Below are 11,442 nucleotides of genomic sequence, written 5' to 3' on the forward strand. Positions count from 1 at the left end.
CCTGCCACCTTTGTTTTCTCTTCTTCTTCTTCTTCCTCCTCTTCTTGTAATTCTTCTCATTTCCCCAAGCAACCAGCAACCTAATTTCCTTTTCATTTATGCTCAATAATCCTTTCTATTTCCTTTCATTTTCTTTCATTTTCCAAGCAACTAATCAAACTAAAAAAAGAAAAGCATAAGAAAAAAAATTAAAATAGAAGAAACAAATCAATTCATACCAAAAACAAATGAAACTCACCATCAATGGTGGTGTTCCGAGTCTCACAAATAACAAGTCTAACTCAACACGAATTCTAAATTGCTGATTTGGACGATTGAATCAGTGACGCCGACCTAGTTTTAATCTTGAGACCACTAAAATTTTAAAAATCTAACGCATGTTCTCTGATCAGAAAGAAAAGAAGGGGCAAAGACAACAACATCGACTGAAACCGTGGAGGAAGCCATGGGAAGAAAAAAATATTCAGAGGAAAAATGAGGAGATTTCAAAGAGAGTGAGGGATTGGATTATTGTTAATAAATGAGAGATTTTTGGATGATGCGAAAGGAGAAGACAAGAAAACGTGGACGACGACAATTGATTTCTAAGAGTGAGGGATTGGATGGCATTTCCATTTCTTTTCTTCTTCTTCTTCTTCTTCTTCTTCTTCTTCTTCTATTGCCCAACTAGGGTTCTTAAATTGGGGTCGCTTAAATGACAACAAGGACTCCAACATTGTCGGTTAAATGATAGGTCAACTCTCCATTATGTCTATAACGGAAAATGGTTACTATGACTGATTTGTTATTTTTCTAAAGTTGACTGATTGAGTTGAAAGTTGAGTGATTATTTTATTATTAAAATCAAAGTTAAGTGACTGTTGGTGTGCTTTACCCTTAAAAGAACCATGAGAGCATGAGAGTAGAAATAAGGTTCTTTTTTATTTATGTTTTTAAATAATTTTGACTAAAAATAAAAGGTAAAACTTTTATCAAGTCTCTGTTTCCTGTCTGTTTGGCTTTTTTAGTGTGGCCTACAGTGTCACGTGTCGCTCTTTTAGTAAGCCATGTGTCTTATTATGTCAGAATTTGACACTGTTACACTAGAATACCAACAAGCTAGAAGGAACAAAAATATAGATATCAAATTGAACAAATTAAAACTACAAGTACCACATTGAAAATTTTGTTAAAATACATGAAATTTTTTTTACCATTATCCTTAATTATAATTGCAAGGATTTTTTTTGTATTAAATAAATCTAAAAAAATAATTACATATCATGATATTTGAACATGAAAAACCATGAACATCATAATCTTAGTATACTATTTTAACCAAAACAATTTTTCTTTTTCTTTTTATAAATATATGTTATATAATAATCTAGTTTTATATGAAGTCTCTCAAAATGTTTGTCAAGACACATAAATGCTCACTTGGTATAGGCTTGCAATTTTAAACTTGTTTTCATATCACAAATTTTTAATTCTCCACATATTTTGTATTTAGAAGGATCATTTTGTTATCAACTAAGTATTTGTCTTGTAACAACTCGATTTTCAATAGTAACGAAAAATATAGTTTCATAAACTCATTTTCATAAAACGAGTCCGTAAATATTAAATAAGAATATTTATGAAATTAATATAAAAATATATTAAAGATTTGTCTAGTAATTTTTTTTGAATTAATACTTAATTAAGGTTTAGAGATTAAATTGTAAAAAATCAATCGGTATAGGTTTTTAATTAACCAATGACTTGAGGATTTAAATAGCAATTAGTCAAAGATTCAAAAAATTAAACTATTTTTAATTGAAAGATAGTGGAAGATGATGATAATTTCCTTAAAGTTTGATTAGTGAATGATTAAGCGAAACAAATAAGATTTAATTAATTAAGTTAGAGTAATTAACTTTTAAATCAGGTATAAAAGCCAAAGTTAGTGGAAAAAAAATGCACATTTTCTTCTCCATTCACCGTCTACCATGGTTGAAGCAAGAATAAAATCCTTTCAAGTTTTGAAAACATTCTACCATCAATTAAATGGTAAATTCAAGTCATTTTCTTGTACTTTTTATAGATTTAAGGTCATGAGAGCTTGATTTAGTTAACTCATGTACTAATTTAAAAAGCTGTTAAAGTTTTAAAAAGTTTCCATTGTTAATTTCTTGAATAATTAGTCTAGTAATTGATAGATTTTAAATTTAAAATATGAAAAAGATTAGATTTTAAAGTTAATTTAGCTTATTTTAACTGTGTAACATTAGAGGCCAAATTGAATTAATGTAAAACTTCTTATGAAATTATTTAGAAATAGAAAATATAAAGTTCCTAATGAGACTGTATGAAACCAGATTTTAATTTGAAGCTAGAAATTGAAAGTTATGCTTATTCTGAGTTTAGAGACTAAATTGAATAAAATATAAAATATGAGGGGAATAAAAAAATAGAATTATATAAAATCATGCATATCATGGTATAGTGTGAAAATGTTTATTTTATGGTGTATGTGATTTTGTGTTTGATTTCACATAATAAATACTTAAATATAATTAGAATTCTATTGAATTTGGCATGTATGGCTAATTATGGATTGAATTGAAATGACATGTGAATATTGGTTAATATGCAATAGTTCAAGGTACAAATATGAAAATTGATTAATTACGGGACATGCAAATGAATTATGTGATCTGGTACAGAGATTGGTAATGATGTACATATGGAAATGATGTTCGTGTGAACTTAGTAAAATGTTATGATACGTTTGCAATTCCAATAGGGTTATACACGCGCTTGATCGGGGATATTTTAGGTTATAACGAGGTCTAACATTTTTTGTAGATTCTCGGGTTATATGTGATCTAGGTTTATCCTGGACGGGTAACCTAATATAAGTCAACTTGTGTGAGCAACCTTGATATTATGTCAACTTGTGTGAGCAACTTAATTATCTGTGTATCCAAGTATGTTTTACTATAGTTCCATCGGATGATAATCAATTAAGTTGAAATAGAAAACTTGAAAGTGAATTGGAAATGAAATAATATATACTTATAGCTTGACAAATGACATGTGATTTCCTTGATTGGTAATGTTGATATGTGTCTAGTTATGCTAATATGTGCCAAGGATAGCCATGTTGAATGTCAAAATGATTAGTAGATACCATACTTTTAATGATTAAGGTAAGTATGATAATTTCATTTTGAACTTATTAAGCATTGGTATGCTTACTCTAGTTGTTTTTCCTTCCCTTATAGATTGACATATTGCGGAACTTGTCGAGCTAGATCAGCAGAGGAATGCACACTATCAAAAGGCGGTAGATATATATTCATTTTGAGTCTAGACATTGTGGCATGTATAATGACCTTTGTTGTTCAAATGGTCAATTTAGAGTTAATGACTTTGTGTTAATGTGATAATGGTTAAAGTAGTGAAATAGGTTTAATATATGATCTAACTTATGCATGTCTTGGTCTTGTGTGATGCTAGAAGGTGTAATAACCTTAATTTGTATGGTTTTGCATATTAAAGATTGCAATTATGATAGTTGGAATGGCTAAATTGTTGAATGACTTGAGAAATGATATAATTGAATGATAAGAATGAGATGTAATTGAATGTATGTTTTGTGTGCTTCATGTTGTAACCATTTAAGTGCTAAACTTTCAAATTGTACTAATATGACAGTGTTTGAATTAGCAAATGATTTGCTTTAGATATGTATAGTTGATATGGAATTGATCATGCCTTAAGGTTGAAAGGTTGAATTGTATAATGTTGAGTGGTTGGTTTAGGTACTTATATGCTTGAATTGAGTTTGTTTGACATGGTTGAAAAGCATAATATTTGTAATAGGTTGAAAGAAGTCATTTGAGTGTTGGTTTGAAAGCAAATGAATAGATACCAAAATGTTAAGTTGCCAAAATAGGAGCAACGCCGTGACCTCGAAAATAACTTTTAGTGTCAGAGTGTTAAAAGTCTACAACTCTTTTCAGTTTTACAAGATTATGTTTTGTAAATTTTAAATTTTAACTAAACATTAGTTGTTATTAAGTACTATTATAATGTAAATTTTGGTTGCCAATAATAAATCTAATTTTTATTGTATTTTTCTTGAAAATAACTTTCAAAACATCTTATTGAATCAAACCAACATAAAAAAAACCAAATATTTTTCAAAAATAATTTTGCAAGAGCTGTTTTCACTTTTCAGTTAAACAAATCCAAGTGAAAAACGCCACAGTAACTGCTTGAAGGACAAAACAGAAATTTCGCTGGGTCAGGAAAAATAGAGAGGAGAAATAGACTACAGTACGGCGAGTTACAGAATTACTCCGTGAAACCTTTCTCCCTTTTCGATTCCATTTCCACCCCCAAAATACAATTTAACAATCCCTAAAATCAAACCCCAACCTTTACATTTTCCCATCGGGATAAAAGAAGAAAGAAACACGGGCAAATTAGACTTTTAGTCTCCCAATCGTGCCCTAATTATTTTCCCCCAAATTGACATCTGTGCCTTTCTCCCCCACCCATCTTACTTCAATTTCAACCTCCTTAGCTTCCGAAATTTTGCTTCTATTCAGTGGATCAGGCTTGGGTTTCATTTCAATTTGGTTTGTTCTTCGAGTGGTAATTCAAAATTTAAATTTATTACCTTTTTGTTTGTTTAATGATTTTGTAAATTAGTCAACAGCAAATTTATTTATTTTTTAAATGCTTGTTTCTGTTTTCTGCTGGATGCATGTTACCTCTTTCTCTTTAATGATATCTGCTTGTTTACTGAAAAAAAACAGGAAAAAAAGAGATGATATTTGAACATTTATATGCTCAGTTGTTTTTAACCATTTAATTGTTTGTAATGCGAATGGGGGAAATTTGTTGTTGCAATCGAGAGATTTGAGAGAACTTCTGAATCAGCTAGAATCCACAAAATGAGCTGTTTGGGTGCCGAGAAAATGACTTGAGAGAATTTTTCTGTGTAATATTCATTGTTATGAAAATGAAGTAGACTGTAATATATATACAAGCAGAAATTAGTTCCAGCTAAGCTAACCTACCAGCTGCAACTTAGCTCACCAACTAACTCTAACTAACTTCTCCATAGCAGACTAAGCTGCTGTATAAACCGTAATATTTGTGATTGGGGCTAAAGAAATCGCTATGTGCATTTTATAGGTTTTTTAAAGGCAAAGCTTCAGTGTTAATATTCGTTATAATTTTTTGCTAAAAATAGTTTAGGGTTAGATAAATTGCATTGTTTTGAGTGAATATACTATATAGTGAGGAAAAAGGTGCATACTGCCGTATTGTTATTGAAGTATGTATTTTAGTTGTAGGATGGTTTGAGGGGCTTTTAGAAGTTGGTTGCTGGATATAGAGAATGGGCAGCAGTGAGATGGATAAAGCTGCAAAAGAGAAGGAGCCAAAGACGCCGCCTGCTATTACCGCGCAGGTATACTTTTATTGTTGTTTGAAAGTTTTGGTTTTTTTCCCCTGTCCCTTTTAATGATTTTCTTGTTTTTCAGGAGTCGTCATCGACCACTAACTCGGGTTCAGTAAATGCCGATTGGTCTGGGTTTCAGGTTTGTTAGATAAGATCTTTAGTTTCATTGCTTTATTGAGTTTCATATGTAATTCAAATAATTACATGTGGATTGTTGTTTGCTAACAGGCATATTCTCCCATTCCTCCACATGGGTTCTTGGCGTCAAGTCCCCAAGCTCCCCCATATATGTGGGGAGTTCAGGTACTTATGATTTCTCTTAGAATGATTCATTGTTATGATAGTTAAACTTTCTCTCTTTCATTTGTTAAAGAGCTTTAAGATCTTGTGGCATGATTAGCTCTATTAAGATTTAATGACTTAATGTACTGGTTCATAAAGCTTTAATGTAATTCTTTCTTTGTTGCAGCATATTATGCCTCCCTATGGTACCCCACCACATCCTTATGTTGCAATGTATCCTCACGGTGGAATATATGCTCATCCATCCCTTCCTCCAGTATGTTCTCTTCCAGTATTCTTAGATTTTATTTCTAATATCATAATATCTCAAGACTTGGAGCCATCTTTTTGACATGTTCTAATCTTTGACAGGGATCTTATCCTTTTAGTCCTTTTGCTATGCCTTCTCCAAATGGCATTGCTGAGGCTTCTGTAAGCAGTTCATCTTACTTTGTCTTACGATTAGTTTTCTGGAAAGGTTTGCCTTTATGTCCATGCTTCCAAAGGATTGACTCTAGAGATTTTATGCAGGGAAATACTCCCGGGAGCATGGAATTGGATGGCAAGCCTCCTGAAGTGAAAGAAAAGTTGCCAATTAAAAGATCAAAAGGGAGTTTAGGCAGTTTGAACATGATTACCGGAAAGAACAATAATCTTGGTAAAACATCAGGAGCTTCTGCTAATGGAGGTTACTCTAAAAGGTATGCAGCAAAGAAACGGTCTTGCACTTATTGTATAGTTTTTGGTCGTTAGTTTGTGTTATTGCTTGTTACAAGGACTATTTCTCACATCAATTGCTTGGGGAGGGGGTTATTCTTGACCTGCATATATAGTCTTATGGAGAAATTTAATAGAACTGAGTAATATAAAAAAGGGCCTATGAAACAAAGCAGTTGCAATTGGGTTCACTGAGAAGTCAATAAAGTCCTTTATTGAAGAAGCTCTCTCCTTTAGCTCCATCCTGAATAAATCTCCCATGTTTCTCTCTTCATTTATGGTGTACGAAGTGTTAGAAAGTTTAGAAAGGCGTTTGTAAAAGTCATTGTTACCATCCAAGGTATGAATCAACTTATTGTTCTGTTTGTTTTGTGGCTTGAAAGGTTCATGTTTTAATATGATGTAGGCCGATGTTATTTGTTCTTGCTTTGAGCCTTTTAGTTGGGTATCAGAGGTCATATCTGGATTTTTAAATGCATCAATTCATCTGAGCATACACTATTTGCTTGTGCTTGCTATCAAGATTATTGCCCTACTTAATTTAGCTGACAGTGGAATAATTGTTATGCATGTGTAGTGCTGACAGTGGAAGTGAAGGTACAAGCGAAGGCAGTGATGCAAACTCCCAAAACGTCAGTGCAAGGCCTCTTACCTCATTTATTAGTTTATTTTTTTGAACTGACCTTCTCTTTTTATTAGTTTATTATTTTGAACATGATTTGCTCATGTATTTCTTCTATATTGGAGGTTGTGAACACCCTGCCAGAACGGTAGGATTTCATGACAGGAGTTTGCAATTTCATGACTGCCCCACCTCAGCTATTAATTTACCCTACAGTCTGGATATGTATACTCTAGGTTTTGAAGTGGATGCGAAGATTGATGTTTTAATTGATCAGCCTTGCCTTGAATCCCTCTTTTTCTATTAAATAACCCTAATAATGTTGATTGCCTGGGAAAGGGAATAATCCTCAACATAAGTTGTTTTGGATGGAACTGTATCTAGGGTTCCTTCTTTCTCTTTCCGGAAGTCACAATACTCTTGTAGCTTCTCAATTATGCTGTTCATAGCTACTAGGAGTTAACCTGCCTGCTGATCAGATTAATTTCTTTTATCTGTTACATGGGAAACAAAGTTTAATGGGCCTTCTGTACGTCCTAAGAAAAACATTTTGGAGTAAGGTTATTGAAGAAATGCTAAAGCTGTATTCTATAATCATCTCAATTACAACTCCTCATGTGCTGCAGCTTCTTTTGGAACTCTTCCAAGGATGAGAAAACTTTAAATGTTTCATTTTTATTCAAATTCAGCCATTCACCTATATTGCCATTAATTTCTTTTTTTCAGGTCAATATTATGCTATAAAATGTTATTTTCTTCTTTTTTAGGATTCACAATTGCAGTCTGGAGATGGAAAAGATTCTGGAGAAGGTTAGTGTTATTGACATGACATGACATGACATCTTTTTGCACTGTATTGTTGCCATTTGTGTTTGTTCTGACTTCTGAGGGAATGTCTGCAATGGTTCTTATATAGGTGAAGCATCTCAGAATGGACGCTCAGCTCATGGTCCTCAGAATGGAGGTCCTAATTCAGCCCATTCAGTGGCAAATACAGCACTGGCCATTGTACCTATATCAACTACTTCGGCTGCCACAGCTGTTCCTGGTCCAACTACTAACTTACATATTGGGATGGATTACTGGGGTACACCTGCTTCATCTAATGTTCCTGCAATGCATGCGAAGGTTCCTTCAACCCCAGTTGCAGGAGGAATTGTAACCCCTGGATCACGGGACAATGTCCAGTCTCAGCTTTGGTTACAGGTTTTTTCTCTCTGAACAATATAGTGAAATTCAAGATCTCCTTAAGAGTCAATTAATTTTCTTTTGGATGTGGTGCTATGCTTTTTTCCATGAAATGTCAAATTTCAAACTAAATTTATTGGAATATAATTAAGGTTTTTCTCCTCCAAGGAACTGCTACATACTTTCCTTGCTGATATTCTAAGAATGTGTTTTTGTATTGCTTTTTCTTTTGGTGTTGTATGTAACTGGAACTATTTCTGGTTTTATGAATTTAGGATGAAAGAGAGCTTAAAAGACAGAGAAGGAAGCAATCAAACAGAGAGTCTGCTCGGCGATCAAGGTTGCGTAAGCAGGTAATGAAGTAGCCTTTAGAAATTGCAGATTTTATTATGGTTATCTGCCATTAGAGGCTCAGAAATGAGTTGTTTATCTAAGATTCTAAATGCTTACTATTGAATCAGGCGGAATGTGATGAGCTGGCTCAACGTGCTGAAGCCTTAAAGGAAGAAAATGCTAACCTTAGATCAGAAGTTAGTCGCCTCAAGAGCGAGTATGAGCAGCTTCATGCTGAGAATGCCTCTCTTAAGGTCATAATTTACTCTTGCTTTGTTTTGCAAAATATTAAAACTTGTTAGTATGTTTCTATATTTCGAACTGTAGTCTGCCTTGTCCAAAGGCCTATTTGCATAGAATTGCTTTCTAATATCAGTTAGATAATTGCAGGAGAGGCTAGGGGAAATCCCTGGGCACGAGGATCTGAAGTCTGGTAGGAATGACCAACATAGAAATGAAGATGAACAAACAGAGATTGTGCAGGGTAGTCACTAGGTTTCATATACCCTGTTTCATGCCTCATCCAGGAGCACAACCTAACCAAATTAGCTACAGAAGGTTTTTATTTTGCATAGCATGTTTAAATTTTATCAAAGCTGACCTTGATAGTTTTTAGGCCCCTTTATCCTCTTATAATCCATCACCAGTGATTTGGCTTGCGTTTACAATGAAAGTCTTAGGATGTTATGTAGGGTCAATATCCTGTCATACCTTTCCCTATTGAAAGAAGGGTACAGTTTAACTTTTCAAGCTTGTTTTATGTTAAAATATGATTGATGAATGTTTTAACTGTGGGAAGTAATGAACTCTGATTCATTAATACTTTGGTGCTGCCAATTCATTTGTTATTCTCTTTCCATTGTCTTGAATTTGTTGTGTATGGTCTATGTTTGCTACTATTGAGCTATTCTTACAGCAAATGGCACAAAAGCGTATAAACAGCAACCCGTACAATGCTTATGATTCATGTACTAGAAAATTGATAAACATAGGGGTGGCAAAGATCCCAGAACAATGCAACAAAACAAAAGATACTGTAACAAAACAAAAGATACTGTTACACACTGGTCATTCAATGAATTTAGACACCCTTATTGCTACTCTTTCCTTTTGTCATAAGCAGCTATATTTTGGGATTCACATTCAGGGCTGAATAGGCGAACCAACAAAGCAGATGCCGAGCTGACAGACACAGCTCCACAGGCAGCCCACCGAAGACTTCTTGGAACAGTAATTCTAGGGCCTGCACATTACCATTAAAAAAAAAAAGAAGTTTATGATGACAAAAATTCAGGATACAGGAACAGCAAGAAACTAACATTGAACTTATGTACATCATAAGCAGACACCCAAAGTTACGAACATATTTAATATTTTGGAAGGTTAGTGAGAGAACAGACCGTAATGCAATCTACAGAGAACCCAAAACCCTAGAGCTCCTCCGACCGTAAAAATCCCAGCCGTTTGTCTCATTAACCTGGAACAAGGCTTTGCATCTGATCTCATCAATTCACCATCCGACCAGCCAAGCGCACGCCTCAACGCCATCTGTCAACGCTTGTTCGATGTTACCTAATGCTATCGAACCCACACAAAATCGTCTTCTTTGCTTACTCTGTCTTCGCCTTCGTTACCCGGACTCGGCAATTTGGGGTGCCGTACCCGTGTCGACGCGATCCAACACGGTACACGCGTCAGATCCGGAAAAAACCAGCAGACACGGCGGTGGGTGAGAACAGAGATGAGAAGAGAATAAAAAGAAAAATAAACTGATTTGCAGAGACGAGAGAGAGTAGAGATGCACGATGGTAGGAGGAAGATGATGGTAGATATTAGGGTGTAATAAATGCAGTATCTGTATTATTATGTTTAAATATCCCAAAAGTCCTTATACTTTTTAAAATTTTAAATTTTAATTTTTATACTTTAATTTTGACATATTGAGTCCCGTACTTTTTAATTATTCTTTCTAATTTTCCGTTAAAGTTAAATGATGGGGCTGTTATAAAAGGTAAAATGACCTTTTTAGCCTTCAACAATTTTATCAATTTAATCTTTATCCTTAAAAGTACGTAAAAATTAAAAAGAAAATCATATTTTAAATAAAACAAAAAAATAAAAGATTTAATATATATATTTAAAAATATATTAAATAAATAAAAACTTTTTAAAATTTAAAAATAATTCTAAAATATAAAAAAATATAAAAATTCAATGTTATCTAAACTAGACCGAGCCAACCAATCAAACTGAGAACCAATTGAGGAATCAGTTCAATGAGAGGTGAACCAATTGAACCAAGTTAAAAAATTTGATTGAACTGGCAATTGAATCGATTTTTATAAAATTTTAATATTTTTATTTTTAATAGTTTATTTATTTTGAATTGGTCAAACCGGTCAACCAATCGGCTCTCAAGTTGAATGGTTCGACAACTGGTCTAGTTTCAAAAATATTGCCAAATTTTCAAAAAATAAAATATTTATTCCTTAAATAAAAGGTGTTCATGAGCTGTGTAACCCAACTAGCCTAATAAGTCCGACTCATTTTGGGATGATTTGGACTTATATTTTTAATCTTGGGTTGGCCCAACTTGGCCCATTTTATTATTTAAAATAATAAAAAATATAAATTTTAAATTAATTTTAATTTTTATAATTAGATTTAAATATAAAATAAATTGTTATTATTTTTAAACATTGAAATAGTCCATTATGGCGAAGCGAACTTGAAGTCGAAATTTTTTTAAGTAAGGCCTCAGTCTGCCCTCACTCATAAAATTCTCTAATGGTAGTAACGTCTCTCTAAAGTTTGAATTATTTATTCAGTCCATAATAAATCATATTTGAACATGTGTTTT

General features: G+C 33.1%; 2 protein-coding genes across 5 annotated transcripts; one reads left to right on the forward strand and one right to left on the reverse strand.

Moving 5' to 3' along the window:
- Window positions 1–4,320: 4,320 nt before the first annotated feature.
- LOC107930649 (bZIP transcription factor 16) lies at window positions 4,321–9,402 on the forward strand. 4 transcript variants are annotated; one of them, XM_016862337.2, is made up of 13 exons: window positions 4,321–4,626; window positions 5,328–5,449; window positions 5,523–5,579; window positions 5,669–5,743; window positions 5,910–5,999; window positions 6,095–6,154; window positions 6,254–6,423; window positions 7,017–7,071; window positions 7,829–7,871; window positions 7,978–8,267; window positions 8,525–8,602; window positions 8,711–8,836; window positions 8,973–9,402. In XM_016862337.2, exons 2-13 carry the CDS (start codon window positions 5,378–5,380, stop codon window positions 9,075–9,077), a joined length of 1,221 nt encoding a protein of 406 aa, XP_016717826.1. In that variant the 5' UTR covers window positions 4,321–4,626; window positions 5,328–5,377; the 3' UTR covers window positions 9,078–9,402. The 4 variants fall into 4 exon arrangements, with proteins under 4 accessions (XP_016717826.1, XP_016717827.1, XP_016717828.1 ...); XM_016862338.2 differs by having other exon boundaries at window positions 5,334–5,449; XM_016862339.2 differs by having other exon boundaries at window positions 4,321–4,610.
- A 115-nt stretch (window positions 9,403–9,517) lies between these two features.
- On the reverse strand, window positions 9,518–10,514 carry LOC107930651 (uncharacterized). Its single transcript, XM_016862341.2, has 2 exons — window positions 9,983–10,514; window positions 9,518–9,825 (listed from the first exon to the last, which is right to left on the reverse strand). The coding sequence occupies exons 1-2, from the start codon at window positions 10,128–10,130 to the stop codon at window positions 9,680–9,682; spliced, it is 294 nt and encodes a 97-aa protein (XP_016717830.1). The 5' UTR covers window positions 10,131–10,514; the 3' UTR covers window positions 9,518–9,679.
- Between the last annotated feature and the right edge of the window lie 928 nt (window positions 10,515–11,442).

This window comes from Gossypium hirsutum, chromosome D08 (genome assembly GCF_007990345.1).
Source record: "Gossypium hirsutum isolate 1008001.06 chromosome D08, Gossypium_hirsutum_v2.1, whole genome shotgun sequence".
NCBI lineage: Eukaryota > Viridiplantae > Streptophyta > Magnoliopsida > Malvales > Malvaceae > Gossypium > Gossypium hirsutum.